This window comes from Eptesicus fuscus, chromosome 25, assembly GCF_027574615.1.
Source record: "Eptesicus fuscus isolate TK198812 chromosome 25, DD_ASM_mEF_20220401, whole genome shotgun sequence".
NCBI lineage: Eukaryota > Metazoa > Chordata > Mammalia > Chiroptera > Vespertilionidae > Eptesicus > Eptesicus fuscus.
In genome coordinates, this window is record NC_072497.1 from 9,973,942 (window position 1) to 9,997,795 (window position 23,854).

At 58.7% G+C, this 23,854-nt stretch overlaps 1 protein-coding gene across 1 annotated transcript in view; it reads right to left on the reverse strand.

Annotated features, from left to right (window-relative positions):
• NTRK3 (neurotrophic receptor tyrosine kinase 3) overlaps positions 1–23,854 on the reverse strand; it is a 223,917-nt gene that overhangs the window by 136,219 nt on the left and 63,844 nt on the right. Inside the window, exons 6-12 of the mRNA XM_054713393.1 lie at positions 20,903–21,060; positions 20,108–20,250; positions 19,309–19,450; positions 18,631–18,927; positions 13,147–13,170; positions 11,705–11,769; positions 10,690–10,792 (exon numbers count right to left, since the gene is read on the reverse strand). Of these exons, the coding sequence (XP_054569368.1) occupies positions 10,690–10,792; positions 11,705–11,769; positions 13,147–13,170; positions 18,631–18,927; positions 19,309–19,450; positions 20,108–20,250; positions 20,903–21,060 (932 nt within the window). The remainder of the gene's footprint in view (positions 1–10,689; positions 10,793–11,704; positions 11,770–13,146; positions 13,171–18,630; positions 18,928–19,308; positions 19,451–20,107; positions 20,251–20,902; positions 21,061–23,854) is intronic.

Below are 23,854 nucleotides of genomic sequence, written 5' to 3' on the forward strand. Positions count from 1 at the left end.
AGTCACAGTCTGCGGGAGAAGATACCCAGATATGCAACTAACACCCCAATGATGGAGCCCCCGGAGAGAGCAACTGCGACGTGGGAACTGTGGCGTGGCCACGGAAAGGGTAGCTGAGATAAAGGCTCCCCACGCGGCACGGAGGGGTGTGGATGGAGGCTGCCAAAGGCGCAGAGGCCTCCTCCGTGTGCGCCTTGCTCCCCTGGCACCCAGCTGATTAGTTCCAACTCACATTAGCGGAGATGAATGCATACCTAGTCAGCAGGAATGTTTTTAGGCACTTGATTTTTTTTGAGTTTTTTTTTTTTTGTTCAAGAAAATTGACTTCACCTTTCCAAAAATAATTATTCAAAGCTGAGAGAATGGAATTATTTTTTTGTTTCTCGCTGGTTCATTTAAGGAAAGAAGAGAGATGATGCCTGTGATACTGCAATAATGAAATGGTGAGGAGTAATCTATTCTTTATCATTCCTTTATTTCACATCCTATTGTTTAAAAATCTTCTTTCCATGGGCTTGTTTTGATGGAAATTATATTCTACATGACATCGTCAAAAAGCCATCTTTCCTTGTTCAGCTGGATGTATTTTTAATGTTTTTGTTAAATAGTAAACAATTAGGAGATGATATTAATAAAAATACGCGAAGTATTAAGTCCTGTGGGCACAATGAACATCGGGGTCCCGCCACCTGCTCTCAGAAACAGCGCAGTGTAAACGCCCTGGGTGTCCCAGCGCCGGCCGGCTGCCTGTCTCCGCTCTCTCCAGCGAGCACTGCTCTCCTGCATTTTGTGTTTGCTACTCCCTTGTATTTCTTTACGTTTCCCCTCTGGGTTTGCATCCTTAAACCATCCTGCAAGATTTTGAACTTTGTGTTATTGGAATCCTACTGAAATCTGTTGTTGTTTTTTTTTAACTTAAATGTTACTTCTCTGACATTTATGTCATTGTGTATGTCTGCAATTAATTCATTATTGCCAAAGTGCAGCGTCCCATTGTCTCAATAGATAAACATTTGTTTTCTGCTGGTGCTATTGCTCATGAATAAATATGAATTTCCAGGAGAAGAAAAAGGCATGAGGGAATGTTGATGGCATATTAGGAGGAAAGAGGGGTTTATAAAACTAGTGGGTCACCTGACCGCAGGGATCCTTGGAGGAATTAGAGAAAGATGCTTCCCCCACCCCCACCCCCGACTCCATCTCCAGCCCCAACCCCCTGCCCTTGAGCAGGACACAACCTGCACGCCTGGACCAGCAGCCCTAAGGGCTAGTGCGGTCCCTTCTAAAGCACACGTCACACGTCAGCTCATGTCCCTCCCCCACCGCACCTCCCCCGCTTCACACCCTTCACAGGCCGCCAGAGCCTCTACCGCAGCCTGGAAGGCCCTGACGTCATCTTCTACCCCCACCCCCCTCCAGCCACGCTGTCCTCCTTGCTGCTCTTTGAGTCTGCCAGACACTCCACCTCAGGGCCTTTGCACGGGCAGATCCCTCTGCAGGAATGCTCTCCCAGATAGCTACATGGCCCGACCGCACCTCTGTCTGGTGGGGGGAAGAGAGGTTTCCAAGACAACCTGGGAATGTTGCTCCTCGCACCCGCCCCTCTGGGAGCCCGGAGCGAGGTCATGGTGCACTGGGCATCTGACCAAGAGTCTCACACCTTTAAAAAAAAAAAAAAAAAAAACCACCGACCCCCATCGTGGGAGAGCTCCTATTTCTAAATATGGTCCCGGTGCCTCCTCTGTGATCTGTGACCCGGAGAAAAGTTGGGGCTGCTCTCTCCTGTGACGTTGGCCGTGGCTCTGCAAGGGAGCCCGTGGCACATTAGGAACCGGTTTGACTACCAGCAGCTCATCCTGACCGAAGAGAGGGCCAGATGTCTTATTAAATGGCTGGCTTTTAGGGAAGACCAGCATGCCTGCTGGGAATCGGGGCGGACGAGTGGTCTTAAAGCTGGGGCAGGGCTTAGCAGGCATGGCAATGCGTGTCAGCTCCCAACTGGTGGGGTAACCAACACGCCGTGTCGAGGACTCAGTGCCGAGTCCCGGCCAACAGTGCCGTGGTCAGCGAGGGACGTCGGCCATGCACATGAGGGGGACACGTATCTGGCCCATATTTGTGAACTGGAGGACCGATAAGTTCCTGGATCACGGCTCTTGGACTCTTTATCTCCAGGGCTCACCTGCCAAGTAAGTATCCCCACAAAACTCCCAGGGGAGCGAACTACAACTCCACCCCTCCCTGTCCTACCCGAGGACAGTCAGAATGCGAGTGAGTGAGAGCACCGTCATCTGACCTAGTTCATCGTTTTAATGCAAGTCTGCAAACGTCAGCATCTCACAGTGGATCATACGTGATGACGAGGCAAGTGGGAACCCCAGCTCTAGGACGCCCCCCGCCTCGCACAGACGCAGCAATGCCCACTCGCAGCAATGCCCACTCGCAGCAATGCCCAGATGCAGCAATGCCCAGACGCAGCAATGCCCACTCGCAGCAATGCCCAGACGCAGCAATGCCCACTCGCAGCAATGCCCACTCGCAGCAATGCCCAGATGCAGCAATGCCCAGATGCAGCAATGCCCACTTGCAGCAATGCCCACTCGCAGCAATGCCCAGACGCAGCAATGCCCAGATCAGCCTGAAGCCCCTCCTCAGCAGACAGACGGCCTCCCCGGCCAGCGGGCTGGCACCTCGAGTGGCTCGTGACAAACAGCGCTGCCCGCAGTGTCAGCCTTTGTGACTTTTACTGTGAAATGGTCACAGACCCACACTCACCAGCAAAACCTGTAGACACCGAAGAGGCCCGTGTACTTAGCACCCAGCTTCCTCCAACACTGAGATCGCCAAGGAGGCAGCGCAGCATCGAAACCAGGGAGCTGCTCGGCGCAGTCTTACTCAGGTTCACCAGGAAGGATCCCCCACTGCAGGGTCACCCGTCCATTCTTAGCTGCCCCGCATTCCCGCCCTAGCAGCCACCTGACTTCCTGTGGGGGAGTCACCTTTCGTCCTGTGTGTAGCCGACGGGGGAGGACCTTCCAATAGGAAGCCACGGTGACCTTTCTCTCCACCTGAGCTGTCCCCAAGTCTCCAATTCTGCATCAAAAGCGGGGCGGGGCAGCAATCTATCCAGTGGTGACTGCCCCACCGGCAGCCAATAGCCCCGAGGAGCGCTCTGGGGGGAAGAGAGGGGGCCCTCAGTGACCCTAGATGCCCGAACAGCGCCCCTCCTCCCTCTGTGAACCGAAGCAGGTAGGAGAGAGGACACCCCCACCAGGACACGTCGGAGAAGCGGGTCAGAAGAAGGTACACTACGTGGGCACGGACCTTCGCGGCCAGGACACCTGTCCACCAGTGATACGTGGCTAGAAGCGACCCGACGTGGGGTGGTTGGGGCGGGTGGAAAGGGGCGAGGCGCGGGCAGCCCACCCACCAGCGCAGTGACCCGCCCAGAACACAGTCCAGGGCAGCATCGCCTGGTCCCCCGGAGTTCCCGAGTCCACTCCTCCTGAGCAGCAGCACCTGCATCAAGCGTCTCTGTTACACCAAACCCACATGCTTTTACAAGTGGACCACCTGGACAGGACAGATGGAAAAGAAACCCGGAAAACAGGATTTCCTGGAGGAGGCCAAGCGGGGGGCGCAGGAGGACGCTGAGCCCCCCTCCGTGAGCAGAACCAAGTCCCCGAGCACAGGGAGCCGTCACCCCGAGAGAGCAGCGCGGAGTGAGGTTCCGACCACAAACGAGGGAAGAGACCACAGAGAAGCTGGGCCCCGTGCGCCCGGAGCGGCGGGAACTGGGCCCGAGGAGGCGGCTGTCCCCTCCGCCTCCATGGCGGCCGCCCTCTCCTGGGCCGCGGCCTACCTGCAGGGTCCCCTCGGCTGTCCCCGCCACACGGCCTGGAGCCTCGGGCCTCGGAGCACAGGGAGCAGGCGGAACCACAGGCGTCACCACAGCCGCGGCCTCGAGGACGAGAGCCCTCCTGTCAGGCTCGTGCCCAGGCGCCCAGAGCGCATGCTCGGCTCCTCCTCTCAGGCTCCTGCCCAGATGCCCAGAGCGCATGCTCAGCTCCTCCTCTCAGGCTCGTGCCCAGGCGCCCAGAGCGCATGCTCAGCTCCTCCTGTCAGGCGCATGCCCAGGCGCCCAGAGCGCATGCTCAGCTCCTCCTGTCAGGCTGGTGCCCAGGGTGCTGACTTCGGTTGCATGTGGGAATGTCCACACCTGCTGCATGCGAGTCCTTCCAGCGCAGACGTGTGCCGGTGACAGCTTTCACGTGAAGATAGTTCTCAGCCTCCTTCTGCGATCATTCCAGCGTCTCTAATGAAGACGAGCATTTCCTCAGAGCAACCTCTGTTTTCCCTCCTGCAATCTGACAGCGTGTCTTCAAAATGTTTGGTCACCTGTTCCCTCCTCACGTCTTCCATGAGGATGACGAGGGCAGCTGCTGGCTGCTTCCTGCTCTGCCATCAGCCGTGTTTTGACGTCTGCTGAGCCGCCCTTGACCGCCTCGTGCCCACTGCCCCGCCAGCGGCATGGAGGTTCAGCTGCTTTGCGTTGTGTGTATGTGGGCGTCTCTGCCCGTTTCCTGGCTGACTGTCCTCTCCGGGCCCTTCCTGTGGTCTGAGCCCTGCATCTCGGCGGCGTCTCATCCTTCCTCCGGCCAGCTCCCTGAGGATGTACCCACCAGAGGAGGTGAAGGGGCCAGAACCAAGGGCCGGTTCTCTACTCACCCACCCTTGCATGTCTAGAACACGGAGCTGCACCCCCCTCTGCCTCTGCGAAGGGGCTGCCATTCAGCCTAGTGGGACCCCACGACCTCCCTCACCTGGGTGGTGAGCCCCCCCTGCTCCAGGCCCGGGACTCTCCAGGGACTGACGTCTCAGCATCTTCAGCCAAGAAGGCTGTGCAGGGCCCCCTCACTTCAACTTCATTCATCTTCCCAAGTGAACAGGAAGGATGATCATCAATAACTCAAACCGAACCACACTCGGGGAGAGGAAGCAAGTGCATCCTGGGGAGGCCATGGACGTGATCGTCATCACGGCTCCCAGAGTGTTCTTGGCACTGGCACGTCCAGGCCACTGCCCTGGACCTCACAGGAGCAGCGAGCACTGGCCTGGCCGTCCATGCTGAGTGCCCCAGAGACGTCCATACAGAAGTAGGGCGGCATTGCAGGAGGGGCCACTGACAGAGCCACACCACCGACAGGACAGCGGGCTGGCCGGGGAGAGGCCACAGGAATAAGGTGGCCCCGCCAGGTGGCTCGTGGGGGAGCAGGGAGAGCAGGTGCTGCCCCAGGCCACACCCCTTCACCCCGGGGGCAGGAGAACCCGTCCCTCCTGAGTCCTCGGGACACACTTCCCGCCAGCCCTGCTAGGCCGCTGCCCTTGGTCTGGATTTAACTTTCTTTACAACGAGAGCAGGGCTGTGCCTTTTCCTGCTGCTTCCTATAGCGGTTGAATAAAATAACTTTTATAAAGTTCTTGAAGTTCATCAAAAGGAAGGGTTCTCACGAGTGGAAACACACACACACACACACACACACACACACACACACACACACACGGTCACTTTCTGAGCCCGGACCACGTGGGAGCCGCTGCCCTGCGTGTTTTCGTATGTAATCTACAAAGGCGGGCGACTGAGGCTCAGGGAGTCGAAGTGACTTGCCCAAGACCCAGAGAAAGGATCAGGTCTGCCTCCAGCCCCCGCCTCAGCCCAGAGCCCGTGCCCACAGCCACGGCTTCCCAAGCCCTCCTCCCCGCCCCCCCAGCATGTGCTGCTGTGTGTGTGCGTGTGATGGAGGGTTCTGCTGCTACCATTACACATTTCATTTGCGTCCCTCGCAGCTTCCACACTGGTTTCTGCTCAGCGAGGAGCTCGTCCCTCAAGGCCTTTGAAACGGCCCACAGCGGGTGATCCGTAATTGCCCACAGAGGCGGTGGCTGCGGCCGCTGCCTGCCAGCAGAAACAGGTTCGCTTGGCTCCTGCCCAGCCTCTCTACCTGCCGCCTCCGGAACAAAGCCGGGCGAGACGCGCGCAGTGGGAGCCGCGGGGAGCCCAGCCGCGGAGCAGGCGCGGCCCGTGTCCTCCTCGCACTCATTCACATTTCATCCATGCGCCTTCGGGCCCTCTGCCACGCACCCTCTGGGCAAAGGAATTAACTTCTGAATTAACCAAGCGAAATGGTATATAATACACAAGCCACGTGAAAAGCAGAAGGCAAGCAAGCAAGAAAAGTCAGCTTTGCAGAGTAATGGAAGCGCTATGGAGACGGTGGATGAGATAGAGAAATGTTTAAGAAACATTACGTGAAAAAATACGGCACATAACTGGATTGCTCAAGACCATTTTCACTTGAAGATATGTGCAGACTATGCACGTGACCACAGACACTCAGGACGTGCAGTCACAGAGGTCTGCGCACATTCACATCCCATGCTTGCACGCACACGCTTTACTGATTACACTAAGAGGAGTGATTACAGAATAACAGAATTACCACTGATTTTCTTTCGGCATTTTCTAGATTGCCTGTGATGGAGACACGAGCTTTCCTGGGGCTACCATGTGACTGGGACCCCAGTTTCGAGAGCCCTTTTCCATCCAGAAGGACTCCAGAGACGATGCCCCGCCCCCTGGGACTCTGTGCACAAACTCCCCAACCCAACAGAGTGCCTGGGAGTTCATGGCAGTAAAAACCGAAACATCAACAATGCGCCCATTTCCGGTCAGCGACCGCTCCTCCCTCAGCCACGGGGAGCCTCTATGAGGCGCTCCATCTCTCCCTTAAGCAAACAGCACAACCTACCGCGCAGGGAGTGGCGGATGGCGGATGGCTGGCCAGGGCCCCAGCAGCGGCAGGCAGCTGGCCATTAACACTGCAGGTGGACAGGAGTGGCGGCCAGCCCCCACACAGAGGGCGGGGAAACCGGGGTGCAGAGTCACCTCGCTGGAGGAGTGTGCTGCAGGGGGGAGAGGAGGCGGAAACAGGAGGAGCGAGTGCCCTGGCCCCGCCCCTGTCTCTTGGTCCTTCTCCCTGAAGCCAGCTGAGGCCGGACATGAAGCGAGTCACTCATCCTTCCTGAAGCTCAGATAAGAAACAGCGACAATAATTTGTGTATCTCAAGTTCATGGTGAAAATCAAATGAGAACATGCAGATAAAGGGCCAAGCACAGGGCCTGGCACATACTGGGGTCCCAGTCGATGAGCGCGCCCCCTCCCATCTGCTTACATCCCAAAGGGGTGGTGCTCTGCCAGAGAGAAGCAGGGAGGCCACAACTCGGGGTCACAACCTGGGCTGCCCCCTGACATCACCTGAGCAGCTTTAAAACAGTCAGCTGAGGTCTTTTCTTTTTTAAAAAATTGATTTTTAGAGAGAGAGGGAGAGATAGAAACATCCATGATGAGAGAGAATCATGGATGGGCTGCCTCCTGCACGCCCCCGACTGGGGATCGAGCCCGCAACCCGGGCATGTGCCCTGACCAGGAATTGAACCATGACCTCCTGGTTCCTAGGTCGATGCTCAACCACTGGGCCACACTGGCCTAGCACACCTGGGCAGCCTTAGAAACTACTGAGATTCTGACTTCACTGGTCAGGGGAGCGGCCGGGCCATTGCGATTTTTTTTAAAGCCCCAATGCACGATGGGCCTGTGCATTACTCACGGCTTGTGTGAATGGAGCAAAAGCCATAATCACTGCTCCCCTCGCCACAGTCACTGAGCGATTACTACATGGCCAGGGACGAAGCTAATTGCTTGATATACATAATTTCATTTAATTCTCATAAAACCCTGCCTGGTAAGGATTATCCCTCTCATTTGTCAGCAAGGACACGGGGGCCGGGATAGTTAACGAGTCACGTGAGCACCACAGCTCTTAGGCAGCCGATAGAGATCTGACCCCAGGCCCAACGGTGGCCGCACCAGGGGCGAGCTGGGGAGGCAGCCTCGACGCCAGGGAAGGAGGTGCATGTGGGTGAGGCTATAAAGGCCCGTGAGAGGGCCGCGCCCGCCCTGGGCGCCAAGCAGGCCTGCGTGGGGGCGTGAAGACCGCGAGGAGAGGGACCTGGGAACTCATGAAGCCGTGGGGTGGGCACCCTTCGAGGCGGTCTGAGCAAAGGCACTGGGGTCTTGTGGAGCACTGAGCACTGACTGGACAAGCAGAAGGAAGAAGGGACTTAGTGCAGGAAGTCAGGAATGCCAGGTCCTTTACCAGGTTCACTGCTGCTTGGCACTGCACTTGACCCCTGACCCCACCTGGAAAAAGCAGCTCTCATCAATGGTGCCAGCCGTGCCCTCCCTGGCCGGGGCCCAGGGCCCTTTCCGATGGTCTGAGTAGCCTCCATCTACATCCTCGTTATTTCTCCGGCACCGACCCCTGCTCTGTGCTCCTGGCTGCAGACACACGATACTCCCCTCCGTCCCATTAGAGCCCAGCCCTGGACGTCCAGTACCTCCCTCCCAGCCCCTCCCCCCGCCCCCCAGCAGCGGGAAGGAGCCCTGAGCCCCACGTTCCAAGGTTAGGAGCCGGGGCGGAATGACTCCTTCCCACGCCCGATGCTTCCCTGCAACCGGGCAGCTAACCAGAGGGATAACGAGACATCCGCGCGGCAGCAGCCCCTGAGATGTGTTGGCAGGAGCCAGCCCCTCCAAATCAAGACGCTGGCACGGCTCTCCCAGCCACTCAGAGGGCAGTTACCATCTGTTTATGGAAAAATGGTAATAACCCCCAATCATAATCAAATCGGCAACCACTTTGCTCTAAGTGCCTATTAACTGGTGCTGACTCCCGGGGGGCGCTCCTGGAGTGCCCATCGGAGACCCGCGCCCCTCCAACCCCGGGGATGACAGGCAGCGCTGGCCCATGGGGCGCCCAGGGTAATCCCGAAGCCCGGCCAGCAGTTCCTGACGCGCTTCCCTCCCCACCTTCCAGCTCCCGCTGCCTTGCCACGCGGTCCCCCACATTTCCCGGAAGAAATGCAGGATGTCCTCTGAGCCTGGGGAGCAAGACTCCTCCCTCAGCTCCCATCCTCCTCCGGACCGGGTGGGGGCGGGGTGGTCCCAGCTGGAGAAACGTGGACTAATAGGAGGCGTCTGTATTGCCAAGGGGACAGCATTCAGAGGTGATTACACAGAGCAAGAGGCACCTGGTGCTGCCTAAGCGTCCGACACAGGCCCCGCTGCTCCGGACACTGGGACAGTTAATAGGAAAACCCGTGCTCCATGCTGCCCAGGCTGGGGCAGGCTCACAGCAACAGCGCCAGCCCCAAAGCCAGAGCCCACGGATCATGCCGAGATCGAGGGCCGGGAGCGCGCTCGGTGGCCGTCCACCGCCCATCCCTGTGAAACCGTTTGGCAGATAAGACATCTGCAATCAGGGTGCCCACAGGGGCCTGGTCGTGTTGAAGTCAAGCGGCAGCAGGCCAGACTTCTGTCCCTTCTTTATCATTCGCTGGCACGCGTGTTTCGCTGGGTCAAAATATTTCATCCGATCGGGGAAACCTGGCCGGCCGGGCTGCGATCCGCTCAGCTGAGTCAGGGGCAGAAAGCGAGCGCAGAGGCCCCGGCTTCGGGAGGCCGGGCGGCGCCCCGCGTCCCCTGCCTTCCTGTGTTTCTGTGGGTGTCTCTTGCTACAGAGCAGTGTTCTGGGCTCTTAGGGGAGTCGTGAACATTGTGAGAATACGAGGAAAGCTACGAACCAGTCCCATTCCAACCACCCGCTCCGCCCGCCGGGTACGAACACGCAGCATTCACATGCGAGTCCAGGGACCACTGTCCCCATGAATCCCACGCACACACCTGCTGTCAGTCCCAGAGCCCAAGGCCAGAACCCCCACACACACACCAGGTCACGTGTTGACGCATAGAAATGCATCTCTCTGGCTCCCATGATCTCCCCAGAAGACCCCAACCTGAACCCCAGCTGGGCCCCCCGATGGCTCCTGGAACCTCCCATCAGCCACCCTGCCCATCTCCCATCTCCCATCAGCCATGCAGGAAACCTGGCTGGGAGTGTAGCGTGAAGGTCAAGTTTCTGCAGTTCAAGGGCCCAGCCTCCTTTGAGCCAGACGCTTTATTTGGTCAGATCCACCCCTGGGGCCCAGGGACCCGGCAGATGCACGCTAATTCGCCATGGTGACCCCTTCCGTGCCATTCCCCCACCCAAGCCTCGGCGTAGAGCCACATCCTCGCCCACCCCGGCGGTGACAGGGCGGAGTGTGTAGGTCTCGGAAGCTGGCCAGCACTGAGGCGGGCAGAGGGCTCGCGGCACCCGCCCTGGGACTCTGCCTGGAGCCCCCCTACATCTAACCCTGCTAGGACCTTCTCACCACCCCGCACATGGGGGCAGCGAGAAAAGAACCAAGTTACTCAAACAACAAGTAATGAAAAGAAACAAGTCCGCTCATTGGCCCGCAAATGCAACTTTCCTCCCAAATCACCCTCGTGCACCCGCCCGCTGTCCCAGCAAAACCATGGGCTCCCATGGGCGCCCACAGATCCCAGCGCAGCGTTCAGCCCATCATTACCCACACAGTAACGGTGCAGGCGGGAGGAGGCCCCTTCAGGGAATAACAGAGGCCCCCCCTCCGAGAGCCGGGGAAGCGGAAACAGCATTGAAGAGAGCCACACGCCCCCCACCCACCCGCCCCCCCATGAGACCCTGGCCAACGCAAGGCCCCCTTACCCTTCATTCCAAACTTGGACCGCCGGCCGTATTTGTTGATCATGATGAATAGGACCACCAACAGCACGCAGGCAAAGGCGGCGAGCCCCACGGCGATGGACACCTGGGGGGCAAAGCGTCCGGACAGTTACTTTGTCGCAGGAGCCCGCAGGGAACTCTGCCGCCCACAGGAGCCTTTAGGCCGGGGTGGGGAACGTCCGGCCCGCGGGCCGTGCACGGCCGGTGAGCTCATGGGGCCTGGCCCTGCCAAGGCATTCGGGGTGAGTTCATTCAGTGTGCGGCCGAACACAGCAGGCTCGTTTTCAGGCTGACCACTGTGTACGGCCCGGGAAGGATGTTGTAAACAGCCAATGGCCCTGGCAGAACAAAGGCTCCCCAGCCCTGCTTCAGAGGCAGTAATGATGAGGCCCTAACAGCATCCGGTTAACAAAGGACCCACCCCGATTAGGGAAACATCAGCGGCTCGGGGTTCTGAGCCCCTGGCATGGGGCGGCCGCACAGATGCACTCGGAAGCCTCGCGAGGACTCTGTCTCTCGTGTTGCTGTTTAGTTAGCGAGCCAATTCTGCATATGCACATGGACGTTCTCTACAGAATACTCTTAACCAGGGAATTCTGGGAGATCTGGACTCTTCCCCGAGAAATCTCAGGCTCTGGCAGTCGGGGGTGGGGGAGGGCCTGGACACCCACCCAGGGAGCTGGTGGGGTAACTTTGACTTCCTACGAGGCTTGCAGAATAAGCAGCCCCTTCGAATCAGGCCCAGCCAGGCTCCTAGCAGCGTGGGGGTTTCCCGGCGCTCCCTCCCGGCCCTGGGCTGGGAGGGAGCAGAGCCGCAATGCTTCCTCAAACAATGAATTACTCTCCTCAAACAAGGGAGGACTCCGCGTCTGGAAGGAGGTCACTCGTCAGGGCTCTTCCTGCCTGACGTCCGGGGCTCCGAGCGAGACGGAACCGGAGCGTCCGCTGCTCGGATGAAATGTGAAAACGGCCCCCTCCCAGCCCAGAAGTAACTCACCCCGAAAGTGTCCTCCTCTGGCTTGTGGGTCACAGTGATAGGAGGAGTGGGGCTCACTTCATAGACTGAAAACCAAACGGAAAGGAGGAGGCTTAGCTTCCTGGCCAGGGGGGCTCCGTGCCAGCCCCACCGGCTCCCCAACGCCCGGAGTCCACACTGGACAGCATGCCCTTGAACCTGCTCTTACTGCCCGACCTCCCCAGAGACCAAGGCCCCGCCTGGCTGCCCGGCTGTGACAGCCAGGGGCAGGCTCCATGAGGAACGCGGGACCTTCACCCCCACCCCCATTCTCAGAGTAAAGAATGGCACCCGGGCAACGAGGACCCTGAGCTGTTGCATAAAACAGCGCAACAACAACAAGAAAACAGTTTGGGGTCCCAGCCAGGGTCCGGATTCCCCACGTTTTGGTGGTGACAGTGGCTGTCACCGACTGTTCTTTGCTGCAGGCTCTCCCATCCCCCTCCCCTGGCTCCTACCCCCTCCCTCCCCTGCGGCTCCCCGATGCTCTTCCATCCCTGCCCCCCGCCTCTTCACCCGCCTCCGTGGCTCCCCGAGGCCCCTTCATCGCCCCCTCTTCACCCTCAATGAGATCCAGGAGCCTGGAGCCCCACACACAGCCCACGACCCACCCCCTAGTGCAGATTTCAAAACGCAGCGGCAGCTCAGGCTAAGCAGCCAGCGCCGCTGACCAGCGAGGCTGGTGGGAACCGGTGTCAGTCTCCTCCACCTGGAATCACCTCCTGGGCAGGGGAGGCCCCGACTCAGCGCCCCTGGAAGGCCGCTCTGTGAGACGCACGTCCTCTAGGACGGAGGGCAAATACAGCATCTCAGGCTGTTCACCTCGGTGCCAGGCAGCAGGGTGTCCCAGGCCGTCCTGGCCACCATCTCAGCCTCCCCCACCACAGGGAGCGAGGGAAAAGCCATGTCTCCCACAGCCCGAGAGCAGAACACCAGACCCTTCGGGGACTGTCTAGTCCCGCCCCAATCACTTGTACACTGAGCCTCGTGATCCCACGTGAGGACACACCAGGCCACCAGGAGACCCTGTCAATCACCACTCTATGCGAGGGGGGCCCGGCCACGCTCTGGGCCCTGGGAACAGGTGAAAAACACTAGCAGGTTGAGAGGCTCCAGGTTCAGGAACAGCTGAGATGGACAAGGTCTCTCCACCGGGCATGTGCAAGCCCAGGTGTTCCCGCCCCCACCCCTTCCATCCAGGCGGGGAGACCCACAACACGGTCAGGCCTAGGGAACGCCCTGGGGACACTGAGGCACAAGCGGCTGCCCAGGAGGTGGGCTTGGAGCACATGTCCACTCTGTAGTCCCCTTTCTCGGTCACTCCGACGTGCTGGGCGGCCTGGGGCAGAGGACTATTTGGATTCCATGGTTACCCAAAGGCTCAGAATAAACCAGCTTCAAAGCAAAAGGTAGAGCGGACTTACTGGAGACAAAGTTATCCGTGCTCTCTGCAAAAGAGACAAAGAGGTTGTTAACCGGCGTCATCAATAGCAGAGCGGGGGGCACTGCGATCTTAACAGCCACGACCTCCCCACTCACGGTGACCCCACGTTACCCCAGCAGCTGGGAACACAAGTCCTGGGCGCGTGACCCCGGCACCACGCCCCGCTGCCTCTGTAGGAGGCTGGTGTTCCCAAGGCAGAAGAAATAAACACAAGTTCCCGATTTCAAGAGAAATGGCCCGACCCAGCCAGGGACCAAAGTGAGATGGGGAGTTAATCTGAGACAGGGTCCCCTCCTCCCGGTCGCTGGCGTGCGGGGACCTTGGTACACTAGAGCCCAGAGAAGTGCGGCCACGTGGGCTTCCCTGGGCCCCCTGCAAATGCCAGCTGCGACCTCAAGACCGCATTCCCCAAATGGAGTGCGGAGGTCATCCGAGCAGGTCACTGTGCCATCCTTGGGCACCCCACAGGGCCCCAGCCCCCGATGGCACTGTTGAGCCGCAGCGGGGGCTCACCTGATGATGAAAGCTTAGCACCACTAGACGGCGGCTGTGAGCCAGGGGCTGTGCTAAACGCTTTCTGTCGCGTGCCACTCAGTCCTGACAACCCCTCCTAGGAGGTAGGCGGGATTACCCCCATTTAACAGGAAGGAAACAGGCTGAGAGAAATGAACTCCCTGGTGGAATCTCACTCATCTGAAAACAGGACTCAGGTCCGAGCCTGGGCCCTCGCAGAGGGTCTCGGAACCCAGCCTGAAACAGAGTCACCCAGGGGGTGCTCACCATCGATTCCCCAGTGAAAGGAGTGAGGGCCCCTGGGAGAAGCCATCATTTCAGGAAAAGGACTGGAAAGTGAGAACGTGCTCGGGAATTCAAGGGGCGTGGAGGAAGGACACGGAGCCCCGTGGGGCGGTCCCCGACGGCCAGCCCTGGGACCATGTGAGCAGCAGGATGATGGCGACAGCCACGGGCTGTCACACGCTGAGTCACACCCGCCCCGGATTTATGTGTGGCAGTCCTGACCCCAGTGCATTAGACTATGACGATCTGAGACAGTCTTTAAAGAGCTGATTAAGTGAAAATGAGGTCATCAGGTGGGCACTAATCCAATACGACTGGCGTCCCTATAAAAAGAGGCGATTAGGACACAGGTGCACAGAGGGAAGACCTGGGAGGACATGGGCAGAAGGCGGCCGCCTGCAAGCCCAGGAGGGAGGCCTCAGGAAACCAGCCCTGCTGACACCTTGACCTCCGACCTCCAGCCTCCAGAATCGTGAGGAAGTAAATTTCTGTTGTCTAAGCCCTCCTCCCCCCCACACACACCCCAGGCTCTGGTACTTCGTTAGCGCCGCCAGGGCCAACGAACACATGGGTCATGAGGCATAGGACAAAATAAATACCCCTGAGTCCATACCAAGAGCAAATAAATAAACGAATCGACAAATGAGTGAGAAGAGAAAGCTCTTCCTTGCAGTAGAATTCCAGTCAGTCGATGCAGAGGGAAGGATGGGAACAGAAAAATCACCACTTGGCAAATCGCACAGCAGTCATTGTCGCGGGCATCACTGAATGCTTAAATTAACGTGCGGAAGAGCGGTGAGAAGCAAGATATTTACAAACATCCCAATACCGTATTTACTACAGACAAAGGGAAAGGAGTCACTTCGCAATGGAGAGACCTGGCCGACTCCATCCTGACCCAGTGATGAGGTTAGCATCCCCGGCGACAAGATGGACAGACGGACAGAGGGCGCAGCATCACGTCTGTGGTGTGCTTGCCAAAAACGCACCACTGGCGTGCAGTCATGAGAACACATGGGGCGAGCCCGAATGGTGAGCCGGGCAGACAGCAAACAGCCCGCGAGCACTCTTCAAAAGTGCGCAGACGGCGCCGGACAGAGCAAGACTGAGAAGCTGGCCCAGGTTAAGGAGAGCACAGCGACGTGGCACCTGAGTGCACGGTGCAGGGCTGGGTGGGATCCCGGGAGGAAAGGACGGCCGTGGGGCCACTGACCAAGAACGTGTGTGCATACATGCAAAGCCCATGACACACAGCAGTGTGCTGAAGGCTGGGGCGGGGCGGGCTAGATGGGCTCAGTGGGAAAAGGGGGACTATGTAATACTTCCACCAATAGAGATTTTTTAAAATATTTCACTGACGTCTGCAGATTCCATAGCAGTGCCGCGCCCTCGCCAATGCCCTGGTTGGGAGCGCTGTACTGTGGTTTATAAGATGCTAACCATTGGGGAAGTGAGGTGAAGGGCAGAAGGAAGTTCTTTGTACTATTTTGTAACTTTTTGGGAGGCATGGAGTAGTTCATTTCATATTATTTCAAAGAGAAAAGTTAAAGATATTCTAAAAAAATTTTTTAAAGAAACAGATTACTGGTCCCCCGAGTTTTGGATTCGGGTCTGGGCTGGGTGGGTCTTGAGAATGTGCCGGACTAACCAGGCATTGCGGCTTCCTCCTTGGAGAACCACTGCGTTAGCCTGAGGGGTGAGAACTCCTTCGTCCATCCACCCCCATCCACCCATCCTTCCCTGCAGGGGGTCCTCTGTGCTCCGGGCCTGGCTACCCGTTGCTGTAAGCAGAGCTCTGGACTAAGCTGCCCAGCACACGCCCTCTGACTGTGGGGAACGTGCTGCTCTCTGCGCAGGCTCCTTCCGAGGAAGCCCTGCGTGCCGTACGCACACCTTCCCAGGTTGCTCGTCTGTTGTCACTCTGTGGGCTTCTGGGGGAGAGCAATAGAGCTTAGTCCCAATTCCTGAGGGTGCCCTGCATGCCAGCACCCTCTTCTAAACCGCAGGTGACCAAACGCCTGATCTGGGGGGAGGACGGAGGAGAGGGGGCCCAGCCTTGGCTCCAGAGCCCGAGAGGAGAGGTGCCACACACACTCGGAGCCCCGCTGCTCCGCATGGAGCCTCCCGGGACCAGCATGTCCTCCTGTGGGCACCGTGCACGCTCAGCTCCCTGCCTGGAGCCTGGGAGCGCTCGTGCGTCACCGAGCACATGCGCCTGGGACTGGGGAGACCTCCTGGCGCCCCTCTGTGGGTCTCGGGCTCATGAACAGTCAGCAAAAGGGACCCGCACTGTCAGATCTATTTCTCCCAAAACATTCCCTTTCAGATTCCCGGGATGCTCTTTTTTTAATTAATATATTTTTGTTGATTTTAGAGAGGAAGGGAGAGGGAGAGAGAAACATCAGCGATGAGAGAATCACTGATCAGCTGCCTCCCGCATGCCCCTTATTAGAGATCGAGCCCACAACCTGGGCATGTGCCCTTGACCAGAATCGAACTGTGACCTCCTGGTTCCTAGGTCAATGCTCCACCCCTGAGCCACGCCGGCTGGACCTGCTCTTAAGGTCTGTGCTGAGCTGCCTGGGAGCAGGAGGGGGCACACGTGGTCATTATGTCCCCACACCCTCACAGCACCCACAGACCGCCTTTGTATGCAGGGCTCAGCGGGGGTGACGCTCACCGCCCGGTCCCCTAGATAGTTACTCTCCTCGACGCTCAGCCGCTCTGTCACTCACCACCGGCCCATCGTTTCCCTGTCACTGCCTCTCCATCACCCACCGCTTCCTTCAGGAGCATAAACAAGCAAACCTTCGCACAGGTGGCCCTGGCGGGGGCACTGGGGCTGGAGGGAAGGACCTCAGATGAGCCCTCTGTGCCCCTCCTCCCTCGTCTCCTGGGGACAGAGGCCGTGTCTGTGGCGGGAGGATGCACAGAGCTGCTTCCCTCCCTCGAGGACGCAGGGCAAAGGAAAAGCCGTGCCCACTGCAGCTTCCTGCTGCCCGCGGCCCTCAGGACACCTCCGGGGAGCAGCCCAGCGTGGCTCCCCTGGTCCTGAGCACCCGCACCCGCTCTCTAGGCCCCAGGCTTCTCTTTGGAAACTCCTCGCCCACCAGGGAGCGGAGACTCTCCTCCCAACAGCATCCCTCTCCAATCATGAGAGGCGCACAGGCAGGGACAGGGCCACGCAGCCCTGTGTGCCCGGAAGGTCACGCTCACGTGGTGGCCATGGGAGCCCCGTACCCCGCACCTAAAGGCCACGCCCACGGTGTGGGCCAGGACCGCCCTGCCTCCCAAAGGAGAGCCGGCCTGGCCCCTCTGAGGTTCCCGGGCCTGTGACTGGGCCAAGTGGGGATGATGCTGGAAACGGGGACCAAACAGGACCACTGGGGTCTCAGACATCAGCGCATCGGATGCACTGTGGCTCCATCACGCCCTGGATGTCAGTGACAAGAAGGCCGCTTCCCACGCAGCCTGGTTTCTCCCCCGTCTCCCTCTCGGAGCGCCCAGTTCGAGGTGTGTTGGTTTGTTTTTTAAGATAAACGAGGCTGCCTGGCGCGGCTGCCCTGGTTCTCTGTGGCTGTTCAGTCACCTTCACACAAGCAGATGCCGCACAGAGCCAGCCTCTCCCTGCCTGTGTGTGTGTGTGTGCGTGCGCGTAAGCATGAGAGAGAGAGAGAGAGAGAGAGAGAGGCGCCAGACTTTACACTTCCCTTCATCTCATTAGAACCCATGATTTCTGGGGACCGAAGGCCCAGAGGTCACCCAGCATGTTCCCGGCACAAATCGCCAAGGCCGTCAAAGACACACGGCTTCCTGAACAGAAATGCAGCGGCTGCCGAACCCACAGGGAGAAGCCGCAACCACTTCCCCTAACCCCTCCCACGTCAGGAAGGTAATTGGCACGTTCTCGCCCAGACAAAGACAGAATCGCCTCCCAGATGTTCAAAGGTCTTCCTTCCATTACTTCAGTTACTACCCAGGTGCAGGTGACATTAGCGACAACCCAGGTGACAGCATCAGACACCCCCATCAGCTCGCTCAGCACAGAGTGTGTGTGTGTGGGGGGGGGGGTGGGACGGGCACGCGCAGACCCGGCCGCCTGGACCCTAACCAGCAAGGAGAAGGAGGGTGGCTCACTCGCCCGTTACAGGCGGAGCTGGGCGGAGCGTCCCTGCAGCCCCCGCGACAAGGCCATTGAACCGTCACTGGGTGCTTTGTACCCCTTAAGCCGTTTGAGAGCTTCAGGATCATTACGGGAGCAGTGCAATCGTGCCCATTCCACAGATGAGGAAACAGAGGCTCTGAGAAGCAAATACTGTGCCCAGAGTCTCCCGTCGAAGAGAAGGCTGGGTACCCACAAGAGTCTCTGCCCTTCTTGTCCAACTCTCAAGACCCTGCTTCCTCCACCGGAACATGCTGTGCCCTCCTGTGCCCAACTGGGTACTTCTCAGGGGTCGTGGTGTGAACAGTGACAGCTGCTGGAAACCAGACACTTCATCCATTTTACACACAACGCTGGGGGTGGCTGACTACGCTCCCGTGTATGTTTGGTTGCCATGGTAACAGGATCACTGTGGCTGCTGCCTTTCCTCTCCAGCCACCAGGCCCCGTTCCTCCCCCCGAGCTCCGGGATGGACTCCGGGCGCCCCGGAGCGCGGGGCCTCACCTGGGAAGGGCTCCTTGAGGAAGTGGCCGTTGATGGTCTGGTTGGCGGTGCCCAGCGGGTTCTTGGCGATGAGGGTGTAGTTGCCGTTGTTGTAGTGGGTGGGCTTGTTGAAGAGCAGGCAGCCCTCGGACACCTCGCCCTCCTGGTAGAACTCCACGCGGATGATCTTGGACTCGCGCAGGGGCTGCCCGTTGTGCAGCCAGTGCAGGGTTGGCGGCGGGTTGCCGCGCACCATGAACTCGATGCAGTGCTCCAGGCGCGGCTCGGGCTCCTCCAGGCTCACCACGCGCGGAGGGTCTGCCAGGGAGAGGCCAGCTGGTGCCAGGACACAGAGCTCCCAGGAGCTGGCCTGGGAATCCCACTTCTCACCCCCACCCTGCTCGGGAAAGACTCGGGGAATCAGAGGTGGCCCCCCGTCACCCCCCAACAGAGCGGAAGTGATGTCTGTCTCGACCCGAGCGCCCTGATCTCCAGGGCTGGAGGGCTCCCTCTCACGACCTTTAGGCCGACGGGTCAAACCGGGAGTCGTGAAGGCACAGCTGAGCGGGAGGCACCGGCTTCCGAGAGGCAGGGACGCCCCTTCCTGGGGTCACTAGCCCAGCACTGACTTGCCCCTCCTGGTAGACCAGCCTCCTGCCCGGCGTGCGCACAGCCACCCCCTCCATGGCGTCCACTCACAGTGGACGGTGAGGGCGACGCTGGCGTTGCTCATGCCCACCACGTTCTCTGCGATGCACGTCAGGGAGAAGCCGTTGTCCTCACTCGTCACGTTGACCAGCGTCAGGTTGATGGCGTGCACATTGGTCCAGTTCAGGTTTGTCTAAAACGCCAGTAAAAGGACAACCATCAGACAGTTTCTCACGGGCAGCTCCCCCACCTAACCCTAAACAGCTTCTGGAAGCAGAAGGAAAAGCTAAGCCTGGCCAGTGTGGCTCGGTGGTTGAGCGACGACCTATGAACCAGGAGGTTACAATTCGATTCCAGGTCAGGGCATTCAATGCCCGGATTGCGGGCTCCATCCCCAGTAGGAGGCGTGCAGGAGGCAGGTAATCCATGTCTCTCTCTCATCAATGTTTCTATCTCTCTGTCCCTCTCCCTTCCTTTTTCTCTAAAAATCAATAAAAACATATTTATAAAAAAAAAAAAAAAAAAGGAAAAGCTGAGTGGAAGGTAAAGGAGGCTCATCCAGCGAATGCACACTGACCAAGGGCCAGGCTCTCTCCAGTCAAGGGCTCCCTCAGCCTCACGTGAGGTGCCTGGCAGCCCTGTACCCATTTTACAGGTGAGGAAACTGAGGCACTGAGAAGTTCCCTCGCGTGTCTAAGATCAGGTCTCCGTGTCCCTTCCTGGAGAGACAGGACCACGACTGTCCTCTTCTTCCCTCTCTTCCTGTCTCTTGCTTGGACTCTTGCATCTCATTAAGACTAAGAGGTGGTGGGTCCCAGCCTCCTGGTGCAGCCCGAGCTGAGGTGCCTACCTGGTGGGTGTTGATGGACTGCAGCCCGGTGACCATCCAGTCCACATCGGGCAGGGGCGAGCCAGAGCCATTGCACGTGATGACGGCGTTGTCGCCCTCCCGCACGGTCAGGTTCACATGGCTCACACTGATCTCCGGGATGTCTGGAGACGGGGGCAGAGAGGACAGGCAAATACTGACTCCCAGACGTGGCCCCAACAATGACGCCAACATCACCCGCTGGAGCTCTCAGGAGCCCCCGAGCCCCAGAAGTCACACCGCCTGCCCAGTAGACATCACCCGGGGAATTGAAGCTGCTGTGGTTGGACTCCCCCAAACGGGAGGGGCGGGGAGGCAGCTCCAGCAAGAAGTCAGATGGCAGCTCCACCTTGGGAAGCTGGCCCTCCAAAATGAGCTCTGAGATCCTGGGGACCCCAGACACCTGGGGTCACGGTCTGTGCTTGGGCCCAGGCACCTGCCTTTCTAAAAGCACCTGAGACGCCCCTGATACAGAAGGTCTGGGGGCCACACTGCGAGGACACATGCTCAGGTCTGGCTGGCAAGTGACTGCCAGGCAGGAAGTACTGGGGTCTGATGAGAAGGGGCGCACTGAACCCCTCTCTGCATCCCCGAAGCTAGCCTCCCATGGCAGCTCAGGAGGGGCAGGAGTGCCCAGGAGGGAAGAGGTGAGCCACATGTGCACCAGGGCCAAGTTCAAGGCGGGGAGGGGGAGGGGGAGAGGGAGGGGTGCCATCCCTGGAGTCTGAGGGACGCCTCCCTCCCCGGGGCCGAGAGGCGGCGGGGCGGCGCACTCACCACACTGGCTGATGTTCATGCGGAACAGGGGCAGCTGGGAGCCCTCGGTGCTGATGCAGTAGAGGTTCTGGCTGTTGAGCTTGGCCTCCCCCTGCTCCTGCCACAGCTGCATCCAGCGGATGTCACAGCTGCAGTTGAAGAAGTTCTGCTCCAACCTCCTGTAGGCAAGAAGCGGGAGGAACTCCTGAGCCCAGGTGGCCGGCTCCTCCGGGGGGCGGGGAGGGGCAGGTGAGCTGTCTGTGTGTAAGACAGGCCAGCACGGCCCACTGACAGCATCTCTGTTTCCTTCCACCCTTTCCTCTAGGACCCGATCCAACAGGGAGGACGCACGTGAGACCCACTCCTCTCCTCTGCCCAGAGCCTTCTGGGAACTGTCTGCACTTTCTTTCCTCCCAGACAGCGAGGCACACACACAGCATGGGAGTCTCAGCACAGCGGCCCTCCACTGAGCAATCCTGAGGGCAGGGCTCAGGCAGAGGAAGGGCAGGAGCAGAGCAGGGCAGGCCCATGAGACCAGGGCCCAGCCAGGAGCCTCAGCCAGGCTGCAGGGACAGACAGGGAGCCTCCAGGACGGCCCTCCCTCTCATCACGTGCAGGTGGCCCACACCCAGCCCTGCTCCAAGGTGGCCCAGGGACTAATGGCAGGGCCCTGGGGCTCCCACAGATTCACTCGGCCCCCTGGGGCATGTGCGCCAGACACACTTCTGGGGGCCTCAGCCAAGGCTGGGAGTTTAGGAAGCCTGGATGCTCAGCCAGTCGCCTCTGGTCCCGCCCCCCGTCTCCCCACCCTCCACCACACACACACAGCATGGCTGCCCGGGGCAGCCCTCCGGCCAGGCCCAGGACGTGGAAACTGAGGAAGGGACCAGGTCTGCTGCCACAGAGGAGCACATGCCCAAAGGGCCAAGAGGCCAGCACAGGCCACCTGACAGCACCGTCCGGTGGCAGGAAAAGTACCCAGAAGCCCTGGGTGGGGCCAGCTGGTCACCTCGGGCAAATCGAGTGCATTGACGAGTGTCCTCCGCCTCAGAGGACATGCCAAGTCCTCATCCCCAGCGCCCGTGAAGGTAGCCTGCGTTAGACCCACGGTCTTCACAGACGTAATCACGTCAAGGATTGTGGGATGAGGTCATTCTGGATGTAGGGTGGATCCTAAATCCAATGACTGGCATCTTTATAAGGGAAAGTGGGGAGAGAGACCAAAGACAAGGAGATGGGAAGGACAGACAGACAGCGTGAGAAGACGGAGGCAGGTGCTCCACAAGCCACGGACCCCGGAGCCGGGAGGCTGGAAACGGCAGGAAAGATGGCCTCCCGTGAGCCTCAGGGGAGTGTGCCCTGCTGAGTCTTGATTTTGGACTCTGGCCTCCAGGGCAGTGAGAGAAGCAGTTTCTGGTTGTTGAAGCCCCCAGATTTGTGGTGATACGGTAAGGCAGCGCTGGGAAGCCAACACAGCCGGGAACTTAATTCTCAAGGCTCTGTTTTACCTTCTGTAAAACGGGGGCAACTGCGCTCGGCCTTGCTTCTTCACAAAGTTATCGTGAGGATTAGTGGCGTGTGCTCACGTGCTCTGTGAATGGCCAGGGGCTGTGAGGAGGCCGAGATGATGAGGATTATTGCACTATTATGAACATGACGGCCGAGATGAGGATTATTGCACTGTTATGAACATGACGGAGATCCGTGGGGAGTGGTCACAGGCCAGGATAGCTCAAACCCATTCCCAATACTGAGCTAACACTTTACCAAGTCGATTAAACCTGCCAATTGTACCAGGAGTAAGGATCACTTTGCTTTAAGAAAATGAAGTATTCCGATCTTCTTGAATCATGCCTGCCGTGTGCTCAGGGCATGAAGGGAAAGGTCCCCGGGGTATTTCTGGAGGGTTCTGTGCTGTCAGTTTCTATCCTCCGAGCCTCTTGCCTAAATTACATCATGGCACACAGAATCCAAGCTTCTCTTCTTTCCAATTCATTATCTCTAAGAGAATCTCGGATTCTTGCTCTGATTTCTGGCCAGGCAGTTCTAGTCTTCCCTGTAAGAAAAAACACCATCTTGCCTTAACCAGAAACTTCTGAGAGCACTGAGCAACGCCAACTCGAATCTCCTCAAAGCCGGGCCCTGGAACAGGGTTGACAGCTCTGAAGACGCTGCCAGTCCTCTCAGTGAGAGACACACACCCTGGTCAGGTGCTGGGCCAAGGCCACAGCCTCCATCTCATGCAAAAGTAACTGAGAAAGGGCATGGCCGGTGTGGCTCAGTGGTTGAGCATCGACCCATGAACCAGGAGGTCAGGGTTTGATTCCCAGTCAGGGCACATGCCTGGGTTGCGGGCTCAATCCCCAATAGAGGGTGTGCAGGAGGCAGCCGATCCAAGATTCTCTCTCATCATTGATGTTTCTCTCTCTTTCTCCCGCTCCCTTCCTCTCAGAAGTCAATAAAAAGATATTTTAAAAAAGAAAGAAATGGTTGAATGCCCTAGTTTGCCCTCGGTTCCTGCAGAAGGTCGTTCGAACCTCAGCCTCACCCTTCTGGCTGCCATAGCGCACAGAGCCATCTCCTCCGGCCTCTCCTCCGGGGCGAAATCCTTCCTTCCTGCAAAGAGCCGGCCCATCCCGCACCCTGCCCACAGGCCCGCAGGCAGACCCTGGCAGTCTGGTGGCTCCCGGCCGATGGCGCCATGTGGACTAATCAGAAGTCGGACAAGAAAACACTGCCCCTCTCCCACTGGCCAGGAACTGGGATTGTTTGGATTTCAATCATAGCCGCAGCCAAGAGCCAACACGCGGCCCCTCCGGCCAAAAGATAAATTTTCCACTCTGGCCATTCCATTCTTCCTCAAAAAACAGACCCTCGCCAGGGCGATGGCTCCTCAGAGGGGCTTCTTTATCTTACAAGTGAATTCTTTTCCTACTTAACAGCGCGACAGAATGAAATGCTCCGTGGACAGGG